Source organism: Eschscholzia californica, unplaced genomic scaffold, assembly GCF_041429995.1.
Source record: "Eschscholzia californica isolate CP2 unplaced genomic scaffold, dmEscCali1.0.p SCAF_4, whole genome shotgun sequence".
Lineage (NCBI taxonomy): Eukaryota > Viridiplantae > Streptophyta > Magnoliopsida > Ranunculales > Papaveraceae > Eschscholzia > Eschscholzia californica.
The window spans coordinates 55,497,132-55,520,555 of NW_028238461.1; the positions used below are offsets into that span (position 1 = coordinate 55,497,132).

Consider the following 23,424-nt stretch of genomic DNA (forward strand, 5'->3'; position numbering starts at 1 on the left):
TCTAGGCCCCCATGTTATGTGTAATTGCATTTGCTAATTCTGAAGACTGGCAGGTGCTTGCTGAAAAAGCTGAAGGACTGGGTAGGCATGGTTGAAACTGTTGAGTTATTAGATTGATCCCCACAAGATGTAGATATGCACGAGTCCATTTAAGAAAAAGCTAGACTCCTTTTGGAAAGTAGTCGAGCTATTTTTGTTCGAGACCAACATAGAGGGGTCTAGTGGAAAGTGTAGTCTCGCATGGATGGGCAAGTTATGTTTTCTACCTCTTGGCATTTCTGATAGAAATTATCTAATTCTATGATGGATTGGGTTGGCTTGTTTTATTGCCTTTGTTCTTCACCTGTTCTGAACCCTAATTTGTATTGGCCTGAGCATTTCAATGAGTCCTAATTCTATCCTATTGTATAAAAATAAAAATATCTACCACATCAAAGTGAAAAAGCCAAATAATAGGGAAAAAGAGATTAAATTTTTTTTAAGCAGGGTCTGTAATTAAATTTTTCAACAAAAAAAAAAGGGTCTGTAATTAAATTAAGTCTCCAGGTAAGAATAAAAGTTCCAAATTGATAGGGGAAGAAGAGTCTAAACCTGAATGAATAGGTGGCATTTAGCTTTCCTTTCCGTTCCAACAATTCTCTTTTGTTTCGTTGCAAATAAATAACGAAATTGTGATCATCATCATCATCAACTAGAAGATTGGATATTCAACGGCAAAAGCCTATTCCTTATTTTTGATTAAAAAGTATCAAACCAGACCCCCATCCTGAAATTCACCACTCAATCAACTCATAACGACATAGATCCAGGCAAATTGTCTCTCTCTCTCTCTCTACTCTCTCTCTCTCTCTAAATCGAAGGAAAGAAGGTAAAGTAGAGGAGAAAGAGGAGAGAGAAAATGGCTCGTCATACTCCTTCAGAAAACGGCGTTGAAGGAGACGATGAAAGAGAAGAAGAAGAAGAAGAAGAAGAAGAAGAAGACGAAGTAAACGGAGAGGAAGAGGAAGAAGAAGAAGATGAACCGCGATTGAAGTACCAGAGAATGGGAGGAAGTATACCTACACTCCTTTCTAATGATGCAGCTTCCTGTATAGCTGTTGCCGAACGGATGATCGCTCTTGGAACTCATGACGGAACTATTCACATCCTTGATTTTCTTGGAAATCAGGTTTTCTTTTATTCAATTCCAATTCAAATTACATAGCTTTCGTTGCTCAATTGTTCCTTTTTGAAATTAGAGGATTGTGAAATCGTAGTCTCGTTATAGTTAGAAGTTGGAATTGTTAAGCATTAAAGTTGGTGATCTATAAGATTCAAAATTAGTAATCGAGCTAATTATGTTCTCAACAACTTATTATTTGATTAGGCGTTTGTCAACTCTCTCTCTCTTTTGCTTTCCCTGATTTTCATTCTGCTAAATCACCTTGGACGTCAGTTGTATAAATCTCCTAAACTATGAGAATTGAGAGGTAAAACGAGATTATTATGTGCTAACAACTTCATGAACACGCCATTCATGATCGATAAGGATTTTTTTTGCTAAAAAAGGAGCTTTTTTTGCTTAATATTTGCAAGTCAAGTGCTGCTAGGTTTAATATATAGTAGTTGAACATGTGATTACCCAAGGTCGATTAAGGTCCTAAAGGAGAAGGACACTTAACATTGCAGTTTGACAATCATTGAGCTGGTCAGAAGCTCAGGAACATTCAAACCAGATACGCGATCTAACTGAAGTTCTATAAATATCATGGATGTGAGATGGATAGCATGATAAGTATATATTTAAGCTTGAAATGGAGAATTTGATAATTAGACTGGGACCGCGTTGAAGAAAAACGTATGGGAAAGGAAAAGGTTTAGATAATACAGTTTTATTTTTCTACAAGTATATGTTTTTAAAGTTATCTGTATTGTAGTAGGTGAACTGAAGGAGCTTGAAGCTTACACTGCTTATCGAAGGGAAAAAAATCATCGAAATAATTCTAATACCAAGAGTAGCATTCGTAAAAGAGAATGAGGACCGAGGAGTCAAGTTCCTAGAGTTCATATATCATGCCCATATCCTTGGTTGCAACTCTATGCTTATAGTTCCTTCTGCTAATAGCTTATCCTTCTCTTGTACTTTGTTTTTTAATACTAAGATGAATTAGATGGTCATATAATAATTTTTGAGGGTTTCAAACTTTTCATATATAAATCTACTAATTTATAATTGCATTTCTTCTTTTGCTTCGAAGTTAAAAACATATAATAGGATGAGCTTCGGAAAATACTTCTTATCAGCATTTTCCTTCTGGAATTCATTCTGGATGTATTAGGAAATATTTGTTGCTTGGAATTGAGAATGAACATTTGAATCTCTTTTGCAGGTTAAGGTATTTGCTTCTCACACTGCTACAGTCAATGACCTGAGCTTTGACGTACAAGGGGAATACGTGGGGAGCTGTTCAGATGATGGATTTGTAGTAATAAATAGCTTGTTTACTGATGAGAAGATGAAATTTGAATACCATCGTCCAATGAAAGCCATTGCGCTCGATCCAGATTATTCAAGAAATTCATCACGAAGGTTTGTCGCTGGTGGTTTAGCGGGCCAATTATTTCTGAACTCAAAGAAATGGCTAGGATACCGTGATCAGGTTTGTCCGCGTTTCCATGGGCGGTTTAGAGTGGAATGTAAGATTTGGAACAGTTTACTGAAATTCCTCTAAATGACGTGTATTTTCTCCAGGTCCTACACTCTGGTGAAGGTCCAATACATGCGGTTAAGTGGAGAACAAGTCTTATTGCTTGGGCTAATGATGCAGGGGTAAAAGTTTATGATACAGCGAATGATCAGCGCATCACATTTATCGAGAGGCCAAGAGGAACCCCACGCCCTGAGCTTTTGCTCCCTCATTTAGTTTGGCAGGTTGGTAAAAGTGTACACGTAATTTTCAACTTGGAGGTTTGTGCATGTATATTATGTGCTAAGGTGCATTGTAAAAGTAATTTTAACACATTCAGGACGATACTCTCTTGGTTATTGGCTGGGGAACGGCTGTTAAAGTTGCTGCGATCAGAGGAAGTTCTTATAGAGGAGCCAATGGGACACAAAGGCATGTACCAATATCCAGTACGAAGCATATGGATATTGTGGCTTCTTTTCAAACTAGCTACTCTATTTCAGGAATCGCTCCCTATGGCGATGCTCTGGTTGTGCTTGCTTATATTCCTGAGAAAGAAGATGGAGAAAAAGAATTTAGCAGCACTGCTCCTTCACGCCAGGTAACTTTCATCTATACCAATCTCGTAGGAAGTAAAAGAAACTCCTTTCTTGATGTTGCAAGTACTGCCCATTTTCCCTCCGAAGCAAGCTATATTTAAAATTTATCAAACTGCAGATTATGTGAAGGAAATTCTTGATGTTCTAGAGTTCTTGTCCATATTTTCTTGTTCTATGATCCCACTTTATATTGGAAAAAAAAAGATGTCTCTTTACCAACAGCCCCTGGCTGGATTTGTCACGAACTTGGCTTCTGTCCTCCAGGTCTCGGGTTTGAGGCGTCACAGCTTCATACTCCTTAAAAAGTATGCAGACCAGTACAAAAAAAGATGTCTCTTTGTGTTTTTTCTGGATGTTTCTAGGATAAGGTTACAATTGTTGTTGTCCATTGTTAAGATATACAAAACTTTTGTCAGGGGAGTGCACAGAGGCCAGAAGTACGCATAGTCACATGGAAAAATGATGAGCTCGCGACGGATGCTCTTCCAGTACACGGTTTTGAGCATTACAAGGCAAAGGATTATTCTCTTGCTCATGCTCCATTCTCAGGTATTAGGTCTTTGAACTCTCTAATACTACTAATGTAATAGTTTATGGAAATGTAATTCTATATCAGAGCAATCAGAATGCTTAGGCATCGGAGTGCAGGTAGCTGCTATGCAGGTGGACAGTGGACTGCTGGCGATGAACCATTGTACTACATAGTATCTCCAAAGGATGTCGTAATTGCCAAGCCTAGGTAAATCACTTATTTCCTATGAATTTTTCTATTCATTAGGATAGGTTTGAGAAGGTGATTTAGATCTAGGTAATGATGCAGGGCGGAAGGAATTTAAATAAGAACTTAGATGGTAGAGACCTGAGACGAGATCCGAGGAGTAACTAGCTAGATAACACAAACCAAGTACAAATTTAACTCTTTGGTGGATACTCATGTATTTTTATTTGGTAGAGATGCGGAAGATCATATTTCCTGGCTTCTTCAGCACGGGTGGCACGAGAAGGCATTGGCTGCAGTTGAAGCAGGGCAGGGACGAAAGGAGCTTCTTGATGAGGTACTTTTGAATTCCTTGGTTTAGTTTTAGTTCATGTTATAATCTGTCATATTGTCATTGACTACTTTGTTTTAACCTACTCCTTTTTCCTGATTATTTTAAGGTGGGATCAACATACCTTGACCATTTGATTTTGGAAAGAAGATATGCTGAAGCTGCGTCATTGTGTCCCAAGCTGTTGCGTGGATCTGCTTCAGCATGGGAAAGGTACAGAAAACTCTTATCTTGAAATTTTGCACATATATCTAATTAATATTTGAATTTCTTTCTGACAGATGGGTTTTCCACTTTGCTCATCTCCGCCAGCTTCCTGTGTTAGTTAAATACATACCAACTGAAAATCCAAGGCTGCGTGATACAGCTTATGAGGTCTGTACCGAAGAACAGATTCTATTGAATTTGCTCAACACCTGAGAGAGTTTTTTCAATATGCCATTTGGGATTTGGTGAAGCCTGAATTTTTCTTTACCTTCTGCAGGTTGCTCTCGTGGCTCTGGCAACAAATCCTTCTTTCCACATGGACCTATTGTCAACTATTAAATCTTGGCCACCAGTGATATATTCTGCCTTGCCTGTTATATCTGCTATAGAACCTCAGCTCAATACATCATCCATGACTGATGCACTTAAAGAGGTTTGATGACATATACAGTTCGATAGTAATTTACGTTTTACTCTATGATCCACGATCACGACGTTCCTTTCCCATTTCAGACGTTGGCCGAGTTGTATATCATTGACGGACAATATGAGAAGGCACTTGTGTTATATGCTGATGTAAGTTCTATTCTTACAAATCGACGAGTATAGAGTTGCTCTGACTGACTTAGACACACTTCCATATATAAATCGAACATTTGTAGTGAGTATATATGAGAAACTTACGAAGTTCATGGATTGACTTGATTTGTTCTTTCCTTCTATTTTCAGCTCTTGAAGCCGGAACTGTTTGACTTCATTGAAAAATATAACTTACATGAAGCCGTTCGTGAAAAGGTATATACGGGTCATTGAAATCTATGGCTTTCTGAATCATTTATCTTAAGATGCTTGTCTTTGTTGTAGGTTGTCCAACTGATGATGTTGGATTCAAAGCGAGCTGTCTCTTTACTGATTCAGCACAGGGACTCAATTACTCCAGAAGAAGTAGTTCCAAAACTGTTGGGTGCACGTGATAAGTGTGATTCAAGATACTTCTTGCATTTATATTTGCACTCGCTATTTGAAACTAGTCCGCACGCTGGGAAGGATTTCCATGACATGCAGGTACTGTCCAGAGCCCTTTTAGGACGATGAGGTTATTCTGGAAACTAATTATGCCACTAATTTTATTTTTAACTCCATAATTACGTTTTTAGGATAATATTCTCTCCATCTGTAATTTCCATTTAGTGTCATCATTGAGGAGCAAAAAATGTGTTGATGCATCGATATTTACAACATTGCTGGGGGGCGGGGGCATCTCTTTTTAGACCTAATCCTCTATTCATCAGTCAAAGATTATGTACTCTGTCCTGTATCTTTTATCAATCTTGACGGGATCCATCACTTTTACTCTCAAACAAAGCCTCCACATTCCTACACGTTTCCTGTGGAAACGTGTACAAAAGTACACCAGAGCCCGTTTCCACAGGAAACCAGAAGATTCAATAAGCTGCAATATAAGGGGATTTCTTTTGTCCTATGCCTGTAATGCTTCATTTGATATTTTGTATTTGTCCTCTCATTTGGGACTTGTCACCAGTTGTTTCAGCACTTCAATGGGTGTACGTGTATGCCTTTTACTGCATTCACTGAATTCCATAATCTACTCTGACAGGTGGAACTCTATGCAGAATATGATACAAAAATGCTACTTCCTTTTCTCCGTAGCAGTCAGCATTATCACCTTGAGAAGGTTTGTGAGTTGTGATAACATAGTTGACTAAGTTGAGTTGAATTATAGAATACTCTTTCTATAATAAGGTGTCTTAAATTGTTCCCCAGGCATATGAAATTTGCGTCAAACGGGATCTTTTGCGAGAACAAGTGTTCATCCTTGGAAGGATGGGTAATTCAAAAAAAGCTTTGGCTGTCATTGTAAATAAGTTAGAGGACATAGAAGAGGTATTTTACATTTGATCATGGAGATCTTCCCATCTTGCCCTCTCTAGTTGGTTGCGGCTAGTTTAAGTGTCTTTTATTGTATGATGATGTTTACAGGCTGTGGAGTTTGTAAGTATGCAGCATGATGATGACCTCTGGGAAGAACTAATTAAGCAATGTCTCCACAGACCTGAAATGGTATGTCTCACACATGAAGCAATGTCTTCACCAGAGCTAGTGTTGATTCGATATTGATGATGGTTCATTGTTGGCAGGTCGGAATGTTGTTGGAGCACACTGTTGGTAATCTTGATCCGCTTTACATAGTAAATATGGTTCCGAATGGATTACAGATACCTCGGTTTGTACAATCACATCCTCTTAACAATCAAATATAGTTTGACATTCTTGTACACCTATCCTGCTAAATGCATATTACTTTTTCTCGTTTAATATATACGAATGACTTTTGAAGTTTTTGTCTATGCACACATCGCATTTACTTACACATGGAAGAAATTGTTCTGCTTTCCGTTATTATAGTACACATTCGGCTCAATTTAGACACCTTGAAATCATTTAGATACAGTAAACCGGATGCGAGATGAATCTCTTTCTTATTTTCTCTTGTTGAATAATGGTATTAGGAGCAAAGTCGTTTCTGAATAACATCTTAATTTTACTCGTGATTGTATGTTTATATTCTTATCAGTCTTTCTGTTTGTGTGTTTTACTACAGTCTGAGGGACCGTCTAGTCAAAATCATTACAGACTACAGGACAGAGACTTCTCTCAGACACGGTTGCAATGATATCCTCAAGGTATCACATTCATCTCCTTCATAACCAACCTTACGATGTCTTTCAACCCATAACAATATCCACGAGAAGAAATATCCAGCTCTCATATTTACGAACTTTTGCAGGCGGATTGTGTTAACTTATTGCAGAAATACTACAACGAAGCACGGCATGCAATTTGTTTAGGCGGCGGAGAAGATGAAGCACGGCCAAAAAGGGATAACAATAGAGAAACAGAGCGAGCAGGAAGCACGAGAAGAATGGAAGTTAAGTATAAAACAAGAGGTGGTAGTAGGTGTTGTATGTGCTTTGATCCATTTTCCATTCAAAATGTATCAGTTATCGCATTCTTCTGCTGTCACGCTTATCACACCACTTGCCTCATAGATTCTATGCATTCAATTAGTAGTAAAAGTTCTTCATCACAAGACCGTGGATCAGAATACGGAGAGTATGACGATAATGATGACGATGAAGAAGAAGATGATGAAGATAAAGATACCCATTCTGGTATGCCTCGAATGCGTTGTATCTTATGTACAACTGCTGCTCAGTGAGATTTTGTGGGTTCTTATGAGTATGTATTATTTCCTTGTGTGTATGCGTAAGATTTGTATGAGTTTTATATTTATTTTTCACTGGTTGTGCATTTGGGTGCATGTTTTTTGTGCTGCATTCGGCATTGTTATTTGTACCTTTAAAATTTTAATATATTTATTAAACGGGGGTTTTTAAATATTTTGTAACATTCATATACTAATTAAGAAATGAGACAGAAGCTCCGCTTCCATTCTCGTGGTAATTTTTTTTTTTTCTTGGGAAAGAAAAGGTAACCGCTGAAGTCCGAGGAGGTCCAGCATATTTCCTTTGACTATGTAACTTTGTGGTTTCGGAAAGTTAGAAACCGAATTTCCTTCCATATATGTTACTACCCCAAAGGTAGAGACGTTTCGACGGTTCATACAGAAACCCAACCCCAAAGGTATAGGCATTTCAACGGTTCATACCCTTATTCAAGTATCTTAATGTTGGGAGGAGTCTTACTGTATGTACTGGTTTTTTGTTCCTACTGAGAGTCCGAGAGTTCGAACGAAGACCATTCTAAAAGAAAAGGTAGACAAAAATGAGAGAACACATATTGCTTTACAAGAAAATGTCAAAGGAGAAAAATAATTGCTTTCAATGAGAGTTGAACTCATGACCTCCCGCTTACTAAACGGGTGCTCTAACCAACTGAGCTATGAAAGCTTGTCTTGATTCTTTAATCAGTTAGATACATAATTCTATGAATCAGGTTCATCACACAAAGGAGTAGTAAATGAAAAAGATCCCACATTGTATTTGGTAATCATATCATGACTAGTACTACTAGTAGTATTAAGCTTCACCCCTAACCTTCCCCCTCCCAAATCTGTGGGAACATAACAATCTGGATCTGGAGAAGACACCAACTTCACTTTGCATAATTCAGGCTTGATCAAATCCTTCCCACCATTCATATATTTGTTGAGTTTCATTTCAAACTCCCCTTTTTCATTGCTTGTTTCTCTTCCGCGGTAAATAATTCCTTTGTTTTTATCGACAATGCACGTAATTGACACGACACAACCTACATGTTATAACCATCAAAATAACTTTCTTTTATTAGTTTTGCAGTAATATCAATAGAACTATTTCGAATACACAATAAGGAGGAGATATTGGTAATTACCCTTGATAGGCGTAGCCCCCTGAACCCAATCGCGGTTACAATCTTGGCACAAAATTTCCCCCCTCACATATATCATCCCTTTTTTGATCGTTTTCTCACGATTCAAACACTCACCCTTGACATTGTTGATGCACCCTAACAAAATACTTGCTCCCACTACAAACACAACCACACCCATTCCCATGAATCCCATTTCCCTCTATCTATCTCTCTCCAATAAACTTCTTCAACTCTTCCTATTCAACACACCATAATATACCATCAAGGTTACATAAATAAGTGGGTTGAAGAAGAAGAAGAAAAACTAGGGTTTCAGACGTGTAGTCCAATTCTTCTCATAACAAGCTAATTACTACCATATTAAGTATGATAAGGTCAATGACTTAAAAAACAATAAACAACTCTGTATTGTATTTATTAGCATATATTTAGAGCATCTTTGTTTTAATACCGAATTAATTACCTGTCTCAGACATTGACATTTTTGTAATCATAACAATAAGAGAAGACCTTGTGTATAACATTTTTTTAGTGCCACATGATCTGTTTTTTTAATAAAATTAACTAAAGTAGGAAATAATAATGGTTAAATTCAAACCCGAGTTTCCATTTCACATTACAAAAAAGAATATAAAAATAAACATGTCGATGTTAGGGAAAAAAAGTACTGCATTGATATTATTAGTATTTGGGTTCTTGTGGTAAATAAGTTGTTTGAGGTTCGACGCACTTTGAACTTGTGTAGTAAAATGGTCCAACCATATACTTAACCAACTCTCTATACACAAATGAAGGAAGACTCAACTCTACCCCGGTTTTTCCATGCCCGAAATCTGTAGGAACATTGCAAGCTTGGTCCGGTGATGAAACGACCCTCACCTTGCATAATTCCGGCTTTAATACTTTCCCTTTTATCAATTTGTTGACAGTAATCTCAAACACGCCTTCTTCGTCTGTTAGGTCACTGTCGTAATAGAATACTCTGCTACGTTCATCCACGCATGTTATCGACACCCTACTACCTGTGCCATCAATAGTCATAGTTCAAATAGCATAGAGGTAGAGTTGCCTATGGTGTTCGAAAGGTTAAGATTGTGAGAATAGTCTGACAGGGGAGAAGGGGATCAAAGCTAATGTCTAGATGTTATCCACTTATTGTCAATTGGCTTTGATTACGATGACCACAAATTTAACAAGGTATCAGAGCTAGTCTACACGTAATAAGGTTAAAAGCAACACCTGCTCCATGACACCCAAAAAAGAAAGGAACACGTTTAGGTTCAAAAGAATGGCCCACGATAGGGAACGTGTGGGAATAGTACAACATGGAAGAAGAGTGGCCTAGTGACCATGAATACAATGTTTAAGTCATCTCCACTCAACAACAATTGATTTTGAGTTGGATGACTACAAACTTAACAAAGATAATCGGTATTAAGTACTGTTTTGTAGATGAAAAGTAAAACGATCCGAGTACAAGTGGGTACCTTTGATGGGCTTAGCTCTATGCGCCCATTCATTCCATCCATTATTGCAGTCTTGGCACAACACCTTCCCACCAATATGTATCACTTTGGGTTCCACCATCCATCCTTCACTCGCACTCATGCAGCCCAACAACACAATAGTAACAACAACAGCCCCTATATTTGCCATTCTCATCCCCATCCTCTCTCTCTCTCTCTCTCTCTTTGTTTCTGCCCTTTTGTCTAGCTTTCATACGATCTCTTCTTATAACTCTTCATTTTTCATTATAGGTGGTGGCACTGGCAGAGCATTACTAATTAGACGTGCAGTCCACTACCCTCTTGGTCAATCAAAATAATTTAAAAAAGTCAAAGCCAAGAATATCTAACTACCCTTTGTCATACCATTATCAACAGTAGCGGTGCCAGAAAATTTTATGTTTGGAGGACATTTTAGTTATAATTAATGAAAGAATGTCACAGTATACGATCAGGTAATAATCAAAATGCAAACTCTGGACAAAATTTTAGTTATAATTAAGACATGGCATGGTAATTTTGACCCATAGAAAACAAAGAGAGGAGATGAAGGGATGGTGGTGAAGATTAAGATGAAAAGATGGTGGAGACCATGAAGAAGAAATGATCGTAAAGTTCTCTTTGTAATAACATGTTCACTATGACAAATATGACAAACACATAAAAAAGACAATTTTGAATTCCAAAATACAAATCACGTAAAAATTCGACAAAATAAAAATGTTTTGAATTAGTTAGAAAATTTATCATCTCTACGTGACTATTTTAATAAGTTGGTCATTTTGAGAAGGTCAAAATTGAGTTAGCCTAATTAATTAGAATTAATTTGAGATCAACATGGGCAAGGTATTTTTTATAAGCATCATTTCAAACCAAACAAGATTCTCATTCAACCCCAAGTAGCAAAAAGTTCAGAAAAAAATGGTGTTGTATATGGGATTTGAACCCAAGACCTTGTAGAACTTGGCCCTTCCACCACTTGAGCTAGACACCAAAATTGTTTCAAAAATGGAACATTACTTCTATCATAGAATGCGCTGCTCCAAAACATAATCGAGCACATTAGGATTGTGGGGGTACGTGCCCTTATGTGGGCTTGCTGATTTATCAAGAGACCCAATTTTTTTTTCCACTTACAAGCATCCACGTGGCCAGAAGATTAGGTTACGAGAAATGACATAAAAGCTGAAGATCCCAACTGACCCTCAACATCTTGATGATGGAGTTAAGACTTTAAATATTGGGAGTAATTACGGGTCGGAACTATATCTATGAGCTCGAGCCCGCCCACTGGCACCCGAGCCCGAACCCGCTCACACGCACCCGAGCCCGAACCCGCTCACACGCACCCGAATATGCGACGAGGACCATTCACATCATCTTTTTAAAATCATACTATCTAAATTAGAGACCTAGTTTGCTAGTCTATTCACACTAAGTTTTTGACACAGTTGCCATATTACTTTTTTTTATCTGACGGTGTTGCCAGGAATATTACTTATTACCAAGGGCGGAGCTAGGATTTTATGTTAACCCGGACTAGCCTAAAATTACTAAGAGAGAAAAATTTTCATTTCCGATGTATATGTACTAACAAGTAGTATTTCAAAAGCAAAAAATTTGACACATACAAGATTTTCTTCGACTATCATTCTCATATATGTATGTATATAACTTTCGATAAAAAACAAGTGATTCCAAAACTTCACATTAGAAAAAAATAAGATTTACGTAAAAATGTCGTTAATAGTTTAAACAACAAAAACTTAAGAAAAATGGACAATCTAGAATTTATAATGTATGTGATCTTTGGCAGGGCCGTGCCTGAGAATTTCGGGGGCCCGCGCCAAATTTGATTGTAGGCCTTTCAAACGACAAAAAATTAGCAAAAATCGAACCAAATGCTAGATAATCTACCAGTAGATAGATGAAAACTATAGATGAATCCAAATGCATTTTGAAGAAAATAGTCGCAAAAAAAAAATCTATCTTTTGATATCATTTTTAGAAGAGATTTGCGAACGAAAAATATTTTTTATTCTATCTTATTATACTTATAAGTTATAACTACATTTAATATAATGAAGTTCTAAATTTTTTTCGTAAATGTTGGATCTTAAATAAATTTACCCATTATTAAAATTTTATTGCTTAAAATCACATTAGATAATACAAGAGTTATAATATTTATTAAAAAATACTTATATAAATTTACCTCGTGTTAGGATTTTATAAAAAATTAAGATTTCTAATGCTTAGAATCACATTAGATAATGTAGTTAAGAAAAAGTGTAACAGAGCAAAACTAAAGGCTGATTTAACGATATTACTCTTTAACCTCATAAAACCACACAAAAATCAAAACCTCATAAAACCACACAAAAATCAAAAATTGATGTGCATGTGGCTCGAACTTGGGTCTATTGGGTGGGAACTCACGCACATGAACAGTCGAGCTGGTATACATAATGTGTTTAACATACTATCTTTACTTTTAATATATGATAGTTACGTGAACCTTTTTATCAATTGGGCCCTTTGGTCAGGGGCGGACCCACGTTGGGACCTGTGGGGTCGTGCCCCCACAGGTCCCAAAGATAAGAGTCCATTTCAGTATTTCACATGAAATTAACCTATAATTAAAACTACTCATTCCTTTTGACATCAAAAAAGGCAAGTAGCTGTAGTGGTGGCAGCATGGGATGTCCGCATTTTAGGTCCGCTGTTCGAGTCCCGCAGTCCCCAATTCTTCTTTTATGTTTTCTAAGGGTAGATTCATAATTCCAAAATTAAGAAAAAACTAAACATACGAGGGACAAGGGATTCGAACCCTTGACCTGTGGTGTGGGAGGCAGGGACGAAACCACCCTAACTAGCCCTAACTTTTGTTATAAAATTACACAGGATAGCACTAGTTTAATCAATGCCTAACACTAAATGTAGTATACTGTTTTTAGTTTACTCAATGCCTAAGTAAACACTAAATGTAGGCATTGAGTACTGTTTCTCTCTCCCTCTCTCACAATTCCCTCTCTCACAATATTCAGACCTCTCTCTCTCTCACTGTCTCTCTCTCCCTATCTCTCTCTCCCTATCTCTCTCTCTCCACCCCCTACCCCCTCTCTCTCTCTCCCTAAACTCATTAGAGATGGAAGCATGCACATGTGTACTGTTTTATGTAGTTTTTTTACTCTCAACAACCACGGCAAGTGGGCACTCAAAATCAATAAGGAGATCCCAATACCGAGCTTCAATGTCTTATACCTCCGGCCACTTTCAAACATATTTTTACCCGCAAACACTCGACCATTTCAACTACCGACCCGAAAGTTACACCATTTTCAACCAAAAATATGTCATTTACTCTAAAGATTGGGGTGGTGCTAAGATTGGGGCACCAATCTTTGTCTATTTAGGAGCAGAGAGCAATATCGATGGTGATGTTGGTCTCCTTACTGACCGTTCCCTTCAGTTTAAGGCGCTCATCGTTTATATAGAGGTAATTGTTAAAACATATTATCATTTATCACTACATAATAAATTTTCATTCATTTTTCTGTTTTAGTTTTCAATTCTTTTATTAGTTGTATTTTCTCTGGAAAAAATATTGTTTTATTTGTAAATACGAAAAAAAGACTCATCTTGACAGTTTTTGAATGAGAAAGGGTCATGCGGAAAATTGAAATAACCCATGTTTCTACTGTCTTTGGACCTTAATTGTTACCATTCTTTTAGTGTTCATCTCTTCTCAGATGATTAAATGTTTTTAGAGAAATGCTGCTTGGCCCGAATTGACGACCTGGGCCCGAATAGTGACGTGGTCCACCAACTCGGACCAAGTACCATTTCCCGTGAGCGGAGAACAGATTTTTCTCTATTCAACTTAGGTCCCTATTTTCGTGTACTATTTCTCTCTGCATCCTTCTCTTCTCTCTCCCATTCTTAGACCAGAGAGAGACAAGGAGATAACCCGATCAAGAGGAGAGAAATCTAGGGTTCCATCTTCTCCATCTGCTGGTAAAAAGAGAGAGGAAGAGAGACAACGAAGTGAAGTATCATCTCATTTCCATCTTTCATCGATGTGGAGCAAAAACTGAAATTTTTGGAGAGTTAGGGCGACATTCAAACGACTGACTTCTTGAGAGGGATCGGTTTGTAAGCTTTCGACAAAGCAATACATCTCCGAAGCTAACTTTGAAGGCAAGAACAGTACTCGTTTTAGATTTAGGAAAGCCACGACCTTTCTGCTTTCTGAAGAACTCTTTGTTCAACCCTTTCCCTCATTAAATTAGGGTTTCCTTTACTATCCCAAGTACTGCCCTAAAGCTCAGTATCTTCTTTACAAGCATCTTCAACAACTTCAGCTCAACTTGGGTAATTATGAATTCAATCGTGTTCTCTCTTTCTCTTCTCTTCTCTTACTTGGACTAATCCTTTTCCCCTTTTTGTATGTTCCTGACCCTTTTGGTTCTAATTTGTTGTATCTTTCCTACAAATACCAATTTCTCTTCCTCTTCCTAAATCATCATTATCTTCACTATTTATACTTCTTCTTGCTGTAACAAGAGATGGGTTCTTGTGAGGATTGAAGATACAAGGGTGAAAATGAATTTGGGTTGTGAAGGGATGGGTATTCTGAAAATGAAGGTGAGATTGTTTGATTGAAGAATGAGTGGGTAGTGATGGTTTAAGATGATTGATTACAAGGGAAAATGATTTTGATATTAAAGATGATGGTGAAGCTGGTGAATATGAGTTGATGATGCATCAAATCATTTGGTCAGACTTGAATAAAACCTAGATTTGTCTTCGATTTTTCCAAGTTCCAGTCTTTCTCGTAGAAGAATGGAAGGAGAAATAGTATAAAAAATAGGGACCTAAATTGAATAAAAGAAAATCTTTCTCTCCACGGTAACTGCCAGCTTGGTCCTAAGTGGCGGGCCACGTCACTATTCGGGCCCAGGTCGGACGCCAACTCGGGCCAAGCAGTATCATTTGATGGTACACGTAAATCGTAATTATGTGAAACCATAAATAGCAGTATGAAATGTGAAACGATTAAATATGATGAAATGATCCTTACAAAGTGCTAATTCCTATCTAGCCCCTGAGATGAGAACCGTTTACTGTTGGGCCCCCTATGTTTGACCAACTTGGATATGATTTTGCTCCCCTTGTTAACACTTGAGTTACTTTTATTTTAATCCAATCGATAGGTTACTAACATCCAGATCGATAGGTTTTACTCTAATCTTTTCTCCTCTCACATAACACTTCAAGTGGTTTCAAAAATAAATTAGGGTTTTACTCTAAGAGTTGAACAAAAATTAAGTTTTTAGCTACTAACATCCAGATCGATAGGTTAAGATTCTTAAGAATCCTAAGATTTCAGATGAGAAAAAAAGTGTGTGAACTCCCTGCCTAAAAAGATGAGATAAACCCTAAGATTTCAGAGAGAGATAATAAGACAATATGAATGGGAAGAAGAATTTTGAATGGCTCCAGAGAGAGACAGAAATGGAAAAGTGTGTAAATTAAAAGATCTACTCTCATCAAAAAAAAAAAATTTAAAAAGATCTATTACATATTACGAGGGAACGAGAGAACGGTTAATCCATATGATCGGATGGTGGCGGATTAGATCGACCCGGGATGACCGTTCTATTTTGTACAACAGGTTTCATCCGTGCCACCGGGATAGAAAAGGACTTCATAATGATAGAAAAGGACTTTATAATAAATGACTAAGGACTCCTAGACATAAAAAAAAATGATATTTATTCGAGTCAGCACTTTCCCTTCAATTTTATCCTATAGATTTTTAGAGTTTTCTTCTCCAGATTTCGTGTCCAATAGAAAATCTATTTGGAACTTTATTATGACAAGGAGGTGGTTGAGATCATCAAGATTATCCCCGAGAGTAATGATATGGAGTCATCGAAAGTTCAGGCCGATTTGAGAGGGAAACTCAAATCAAGTTTCAATTTTCTCTTCATTTGAAAGTAAAATCGGACGAAATTTGACCCTTTATCGTGGGTTGTTCATTTGGAATTCTCTACTAAAGCAACTTTAATTTTTGGGTGGTTAGAGCATTTTTTTTCCCTCCAAAAATAGATAATGTCTCATTGAGGATGATTTCTCCTGGTCATCAAATATTAAAAAAAAAAATCCAATCTTTCATCACTTTTTAATTAACTAATTTACATTCTATTAAATGATTTTTGTCACATAAATAAACCAAAGAACTTCAAAGATTTTTATTGAAAAAGCAAAGTATATAGTAAATCTTTGTTTTCCAACCTAAGACGAAATTATTATAGATCCTCCACTAAAACTTCACACGTAATCAGAGGCGGAATCAGGATTTGTAGCTAGACGGGGCAAGCTCAAAGTACTATAAGTGAAACATGTAAATATTATGTATATATGCCACGATTTACGTATGTCGTTACATTTGTCACTTGATACATCATAGATGTGATAAGCTCGATAACCGCCCACTCAAACACTAACAGAATCGGGCCTACAACCCAACAAGACATGGCCTAAAGCCCAACAACATTATTTACACCCTAATAACCCCAATTCAAATAACCAAAGATTCCACCTTCTTTGGGGTTCGAACTTAAGACCTCCAGGGATTTCTGGAGTTTATGTCAACACCTTAGAACCACTTGGGCTACCAACTGTCGACGACAACGACCTTAGATGTTAGGAGAAAGAGAGGTGAAAAAGGTGTCAAATATATTGTTCTCCCATAATAACTCTTTATTTTTTATAATATGAACAGATTTAAGGTAAATTAGTATTAAAATAATACACGATCACTATCAAAAGAAAAAATATCAAAAATATTATATTAAGTGGTTATTCTGGAAGTTGGTTAAAATATAGGGATTATTTTTGGAAATTACTCATAAGCCAACGACAAAAAAATTTAGGTCAAAAGAAGAAAATGAGCAAAAAAAAAAAAATGTCTTAGGGGGCTTGAAACCATGACCCCCAATGCCAGAGGTAATCCAACCACTAAGAGCATCTCCAATGGGACACTCAATCTCTAACACTTAGAGTGCCACATATGACTTTTAGGAGTTTTTGTTAAAAAATCATCTCCAATGGAACACTTTGTTAGACACTCTATTATGAGTTGGACACATTTATTATAGAGTGTCTAGAGAGAGAAACTCTAAAATGAGAGTGTCTACTTGAGACTCTCTAAGTGTTACTTTATAATTCCAACCAATAGAAAATTTTGCTTTTCAACTACTTTTTATCTATTGAATTGAAGAGGGACATGTGTATTAAGTAAGAGATTTTAGAGATCTCCATTGGAGATCAAACAAATGTAGAGTGTCTCTATATTGACACTAGAAAATAGAATCTTTATTCGACACTTGACAACTAGATTTTTAGAGTGTTTATTAGAGTGTCCCATATTAGATGCTCTAAGCTACGCCTCATTTGATGTTTAAATATCTACATCAACTTTTACAAATCCTAGACGAGGCAATGACACAGTCTGGTCTTCACATGGGTCTGCCTGTGCATATAACATCACTAATGTTTTATTAATTGGATTTTATATGTTGGAGATGCTCTAAGTATCTAACCTTTTACCCTCTAACATGCAAATTTGGGGTTAAATTTTTTTTTTCTTTGCGATATCTTGTTTTCTTTTCTTTCCCGAGTTGGTTAATCAACAATACAAATAGAAAATGAAAAAAAAGGGTTATTTCCCTAATGGCCCCCAACTTTGTGACCAGCTTCCCGCCTGGCCCTCTAAATTAGCAAAAATACCCATATGGCCCCCTTTTGCCGTTATCTTTAACTGTCCGTTACTCTCACTCCTCCACCTCATTTCCTCTCTCTGCCAAGTCACCTACAATGCCACATCATTATCTTCTCCGGCTGAGGTCGCCGGCCGACCAAATTCCCGGCCGGCGACCTTCAAATATTAATTTTTTTTTTATTTTCTCTTTCCTCTCTCTCTCTAGAAATTTTTTTTCCTCACCCTCTCCTACAATTTTTTTTTCCTCACCTACAAGTTCGTTGAGCAGACCTTGAAGGTTCGTTGAGCAGACCTTGCTAGGTCTGTTCAACGAACAGACCTAGCTCCGCCGAAGGGAAACCCCTTCGCCGAAGTTTTAGAGAGAGAGAGGGTGAGGAAAAAAAATTCTAGAGAGAGAGAGAAAATAAAAAAAAAACTTTTTTTTTTAGTATTTGAAGGCCGCCGGCCGGGAATTTGGCCGGCCGGCGACCCCAGCCGGTGAAGATGATGATGTGGCATTGTAGGTTACTTGGCAGAGAGAGGAAATGAGGTGGAGGAGTGAGAGTAACGGACAATTAAAGATAACGGAAAAAGGGGCCATATGGGTATTTTTGCTAATTTAGGGGCCCAGGCAGAAAGCTGGTCACAAAGTTGGGGGCCATTAGGGAAATAACCCAAAAAAAATTAGACCCAAAAGAAACCAAAATTGAGTATTATTTGAAATGTCAACATTCGTGTACCACATGAAATAACTAGCACACATCTACTTCGCTTTTCGACATTGCAGATCAATTTGATAAAATTAAATAAGCAAGTACTTATATTTCATCTATTAAAGTAAATAACTTGAAATTCAGCATTCACATATCAACAAATATAACCATAAAATTTATTTATTCATAATTTGGAGACATAGATTTAGTTCACACCAAACTCATATCACACATAATGTATTATTCAGCAAGATAAAAGTTGAACTTGGGTGGATTAGCTTCATGGTGGTTTGGTTCCGGGGGAGTGGGATGACCTTTCCAACAGCATTGTGGGACTGGGATACGATCACAAGGGCATTTATGTACTACTCCTCCATTTTGTCCCATGGCCATCACACTCAAAAGCAAGAAAACCATAACCTTCAAAAAGAACCTTGTTGAAGAGACAACACCAACATTCATAGCCATTGCAATTTCTTCTTGAACTACAAAATATAGATCTCTAGCTAGTATTACTATGTAAGATGTAACCTAAGACTTGGGCTATTTATAGGACAAATACAAGGTTTGGTGTAGTGGAAAGATCTTGGAGAATAAGTGAGAAGATTTTTGAGAAAATCTTTAGAAATACTCGTTTAAGAATATTTCATTAAATCTAAAGAAATATTTTCAATCATGTAAAAATATCCTTCATTAAATCTATAGAAAGATTTTCAATCATGTAAGAATATCCTTCAGTGAAGATTTTGTGATCAGATAAATATTTTGGTAAATTCTTTGCGATTCTAACAATTAAATATTGGGTGCTTCTAAAGGCACCAGGCCAAAAAGCTGTTAGCATCCATCTCTGTTAGCACCAGTCCAACCGCTTTCTTATCTATTAGCACCGTCCAATTATGTAGGCGGACCTAACTTACCAATCTGTAAGTTTCTCTTTCTCTCTCTTGATTGGGTTAGTCAAGTAGTTTGAGTATGAAATCTAGGTTGGTCTCAAATAAACCAATTAATGAGCAGTAATCATTATAGCCCAAATACTGGGAGAATTTGGGGTTTTCATTTTTCTGGTTTTGGATTTTGAATTCATGAAGCTTGATTTAGTGCTTTGATGTTCTAGGGTTATATAGTTATAGAAATTAGAAACCTCTGTTACGGAGGGAAATCTATATAGTAAGATGTTGTTTTGTTTTATTGTTACTCAACATTTAGCTGTTGAGAATTCGACTCTTCATAGATTGGAATTATCATGATAACAAAATCCATGTGGCGGCGATTCAAGAGGGAATTAGAAATTGTCATTTGATCTGATTGTGAAGTGAATTGATATCTTAATTTGATCGTGTTAGTGTTAGAATTAAAATTAGGACTTTCATATTATGAACTATAGGAATAATTAATTCCTCTAGTTTAACAAGAAGATGATTTGGGGTTACTTTTGTGTTTAGAAGAAGATGGAAGAAGCAAATGAAGGTGAACGTCACCCACATTAAAAACCGGTGCTTATAGAGATGTTGATGGTGATACGTATGGACTTACCAAAGTTCTTAATGGTTTCATGACCCGTGTGAGGGGTCAACGTCTACGTTGAGGTAGACTTAAAGAAATCACATGCGTGAGCCCGAGGGTTGAAGACCACCTTCTATAGAGGACATACAACAGTCTTCTTAAAGCTCATTAGTCTCAAGGTATGTTCAGGGCATATTAAATGAACATGAACAAATCGCGTAGAACGCAGGACTCAACAGGTATCGTATGTGTTGTGGGGGTCTCAGCTAAGAATCTCCAAGTTCAAGAATCATTTCACTTGGTTATTTTATTCTTGTTGTTGCCCCACTCCACCATGTGTCAATTCAAATCGAAAGATATTGAACACTTAAGCACATGTCCCACTTCAACATGGCAGTCAGAAGTCTTTGATAGCCATCTTGTGGGGGATTGTTGGGTTTAATGCATGCTTGGGCCCATTTAATGATTGAGCCCACTTGCATATTGAAATTAATTGAGGGCGAGCCTCACCCACTCAACACTAGTCAATACTATTTTGTCTCGTAGCTAGCACATGGGTGGGGGACCACCTCTAAAGAGAAGATGACATGCACAACTTTCTTTCTTTCTCTAGACAATTATCTCACATCTCCCAACTAGTGAAACTAAAGATGCCTTATAATGAGTTGCTTGACAACTCATAGTAAAGCACATGGTGGAGTAGAGAGAGTTCCCACACGCGTGATCACACATGCGAGGCAATTTGACTTTTGGCCATCTAGTTCTTTGGACATTTTGGCTATTTGGGCCTTTGGGCTATTTGGGCACTTGGGTCTCTTGGGTCCATGGGTCGTGAGGCCGTGGGCTCGTGAGTCCGTGTGCTCGGGTGCTTGCGAGCTTAAAGTGAAATTACTCTTTTGCCACGAGGAGTAGTTTACTTTGAGTTAATCTCGGATTATGGCTAAGTCGGTGGAATTAATCTAATCAGTCTTTGAGTTTATCTCAAACTGATTACGTGGGGTTAATCTGATTAGTTTCTGGGTTTATCTCCCTACTTCTCTACAACGTTTCCTAGGCGGTTAGAGTTTTCTCTAACCTATATATCCAGGCCGTATATGAGAAGAGAAAACACACAACTCAATTTCGGTCATCTTCTTCTTTCTGTCTTCTTAAGTTTCGATTCCTGCAATCTTCATTACTATCTCTGTTACTGCTGACAAAGGAAGTAAGTTGTGGTCAATCTTTAGAGAGTGATCGAAAATCAGTAATTAGCACCACGGTTACTCCGAAATCACTCTGAAGGCAGTGACCTCCATACCACGACACAGTGAATAAAGTTCTTATCTACTCAACAGTTCCATTGATCTACCCCATATTTCCAACATCTCGCGGGTATTAGTGATGTTAATGTCTAGATACAGGAATATAACAAGAGGTCAACTTTTCAGCCCAGCATACAATAAGAATCAGAATTTTTTTTAAAAAAATTTTTACTCTTTCTATGTATTTTTATTACATTAGCTAAAGCTTATTTGTTCATGTTCATTCCTATTACAACAAGATGGACTTTACCTAGGATGAGAATGGACCAACTATTAAATCTTGGGTAGAAATTTCTTTTACACCTATTTCTCTATGGGTTCGCGGGTATCACTGCACGAGTAAGAATTAGAAATTTTTTAATTTACTCTTTCTATTCACCTATGGGTGTTCGAGGGTATCAGACTATCAGTGCACGAGTAAGAATTAGATTTTTTTTTTTTTTTTGTTCTCTTCTTCCATCTCAAGTCTATTTGAGAATTATGTATTCATTTCAATGAAATTAATATTTTTGCGCGCGGTTTGCTCCCCCATCACACACGGCCGTGGCTAAGTCAATAAATCTAGTTCCATAGTCCACCGCACACGACATTTTTATTATTCAACAATCTCTTAAGAATATAAATATGGATTAATGGTTGTTTGGGTTCAAAATAATATCATAATAACCAAAAAGACCTAGATATTTTCCTATTAATCAAAATGTGCTAAAATATTATAAGGAATGAGACAGAGAGTTCAAAATAATATGATTAATTATGAATCAGGTCATTTTTTATTTTTTTCTTTCCCTAAATACCCTTTCTTATTTAATTCACACTATTTCTTTCTCTTAAAAACCAGATACTTCATATATGTTTAGGGTTCTTTTGTTCTTGCCTCACGAATCTTCTTCATCTCGGTTCTTCTTCTTCATCTCGGTTCTTCTTCTTCATCGATTAACATCTTCGAAATCAACACCTTCTTCTTCATGATGAAGTTGTGATTATAACAAATAGAGGATTAATCTGCCTGATCCGAATTCGACGAAGTCAAGGAAGATGCGATCACCCTAGGCGAAGCCATTGTTTCTCGTCACTTGTATCCCTAATATGTTCACTCGTTTGCTCTCTCTCTCTCTCTAAAATTCTACTTTCTCTTTGTTAGGGTTTCGATTTAATTTTTTTTGTGTTCGGAGTTTTAAAGTAAATATATAAGTTGTCGAATCTCTTATGTGCATCTGTTGTGTGTGGATTTTACTCAGTTTTAGAGTGAGAAAGAAGACAAAGTATTAAGAGAATATCTATATTGTTCTAATTTCATGTTCAAAACTGTTGTATTTGTGTTTGGGTTTACAAATTCATGGTAGAATAAATCAAATAGGATATGAAGAGAATACCTTTTTAAATAGTGCACTTGTTGATTTAGATGCTAAATGAGATCTAATGGTTGATGCAAGGAATGACTTTTACAGAGTTAGAGATGATGATCAACTATTTGGACTTCAGCTATCCCTGGGTTTGCTCAAAGCCTCAAAATGAAAGAAAATGTAAATGAAGCATTTGGTGGATTAGTAAATGTTAATGAAGGAAAAAAAATTCATACCCATTTGATTAAATCTGAGTTTGGATTTGTTGTTGTTGTTGGAAGTTTAGTGGGTTTGTATGCAAAATGTAATCAATTTGATTCGGCAACCAAACTATTCGATGAAATGACCGAAAGAAAATGTAAATGAAGCATT

General features: G+C 36.9%; 3 protein-coding genes and 1 non-coding gene across 4 annotated transcripts; 1 reads left to right on the plus strand and 3 right to left on the minus strand.

The window, feature by feature from the left end:
- Window positions 1–16: 16 nt before the first annotated feature.
- Window positions 17–7,941, plus strand: VPS41 (vacuolar protein sorting 41). Its single transcript, XM_086673655.1, has 19 exons — window positions 17–1,168; window positions 2,370–2,639; window positions 2,732–2,911; window positions 3,007–3,267; window positions 3,682–3,814; window positions 3,914–4,004; window positions 4,218–4,320; window positions 4,424–4,527; window positions 4,596–4,689; window positions 4,799–4,954; window positions 5,035–5,097; window positions 5,251–5,316; window positions 5,386–5,586; window positions 6,140–6,217; window positions 6,307–6,426; window positions 6,523–6,603; window positions 6,681–6,766; window positions 7,145–7,226; window positions 7,331–7,941. The coding sequence occupies exons 1-19, from the start codon at window positions 899–901 to the stop codon at window positions 7,760–7,762; spliced, it is 2,871 nt and encodes a 956-aa protein (XP_086529781.1). The 5' UTR covers window positions 17–898; the 3' UTR covers window positions 7,763–7,941.
- A 438-nt stretch (window positions 7,942–8,379) lies between these two features.
- On the minus strand, window positions 8,380–8,453 carry TRNAT-AGU (transfer RNA threonine (anticodon AGU)). The gene has a single exon. It is a non-coding gene; the product is annotated as a tRNA-Thr (tRNA).
- On the minus strand, window positions 8,440–9,118 carry LOC147546462 (pistil-specific extensin-like protein). The gene is made up of 2 exons (XM_086673659.1): window positions 8,917–9,118; window positions 8,440–8,814 (listed from the first exon to the last, which is right to left on the minus strand). Exons 1-2 carry the CDS (start codon window positions 9,107–9,109, stop codon window positions 8,489–8,491), a joined length of 519 nt encoding a protein of 172 aa, XP_086529785.1. The 5' UTR covers window positions 9,110–9,118; the 3' UTR covers window positions 8,440–8,488.
- Window positions 9,119–9,486: 368 nt separating this feature from the next.
- Window positions 9,487–10,632, minus strand: LOC147546463 (proline-rich protein 3-like). Its single transcript, XM_086673658.1, has 2 exons — window positions 10,404–10,632; window positions 9,487–9,938 (listed from the first exon to the last, which is right to left on the minus strand). The coding sequence occupies exons 1-2, from the start codon at window positions 10,582–10,584 to the stop codon at window positions 9,598–9,600; spliced, it is 522 nt and encodes a 173-aa protein (XP_086529784.1). The 5' UTR covers window positions 10,585–10,632; the 3' UTR covers window positions 9,487–9,597.
- Between the last annotated feature and the right edge of the window lie 12,792 nt (window positions 10,633–23,424).

Excerpts from the sequence above, each read along its gene's own strand:
- VPS41 (XM_086673655.1), top strand. The coding sequence starts at position 899 with ATGGCTCGTCATACTCCTTCAGAAAACGGCGTTGAAGGAGACGATGAA. Across the intron at positions 3,268-3,681 it reads GCACTGCTCCTTCACGCCAG|GGGAGTGCACAGAGGCCAGA; the intron begins GTAACTTTCATC and ends AACTTTTGTCAG. Across the intron at positions 3,815-3,913 it reads TGCTCATGCTCCATTCTCAG|GTAGCTGCTATGCAGGTGGA; the intron begins GTATTAGGTCTT and ends ATCGGAGTGCAG.
- LOC147546462 (XM_086673659.1), bottom strand. The coding sequence starts at position 9,109 with ATGGGATTCATGGGAATGGGTGTGGTTGTGTTTGTAGTGGGAGCAAGT. Across the intron at positions 8,815-8,916 it reads GGGGGCTACGCCTATCAAGG|GTTGTGTCGTGTCAATTACG; the intron begins GTAATTACCAAT and ends TATAACATGTAG.
- LOC147546463 (XM_086673658.1), bottom strand. The coding sequence starts at position 10,584 with ATGGGGATGAGAATGGCAAATATAGGGGCTGTTGTTGTTACTATTGTG. Across the intron at positions 9,939-10,403 it reads TAGAGCTAAGCCCATCAAAG|GTAGTAGGGTGTCGATAACA; the intron begins GTACCCACTTGT and ends TTGATGGCACAG.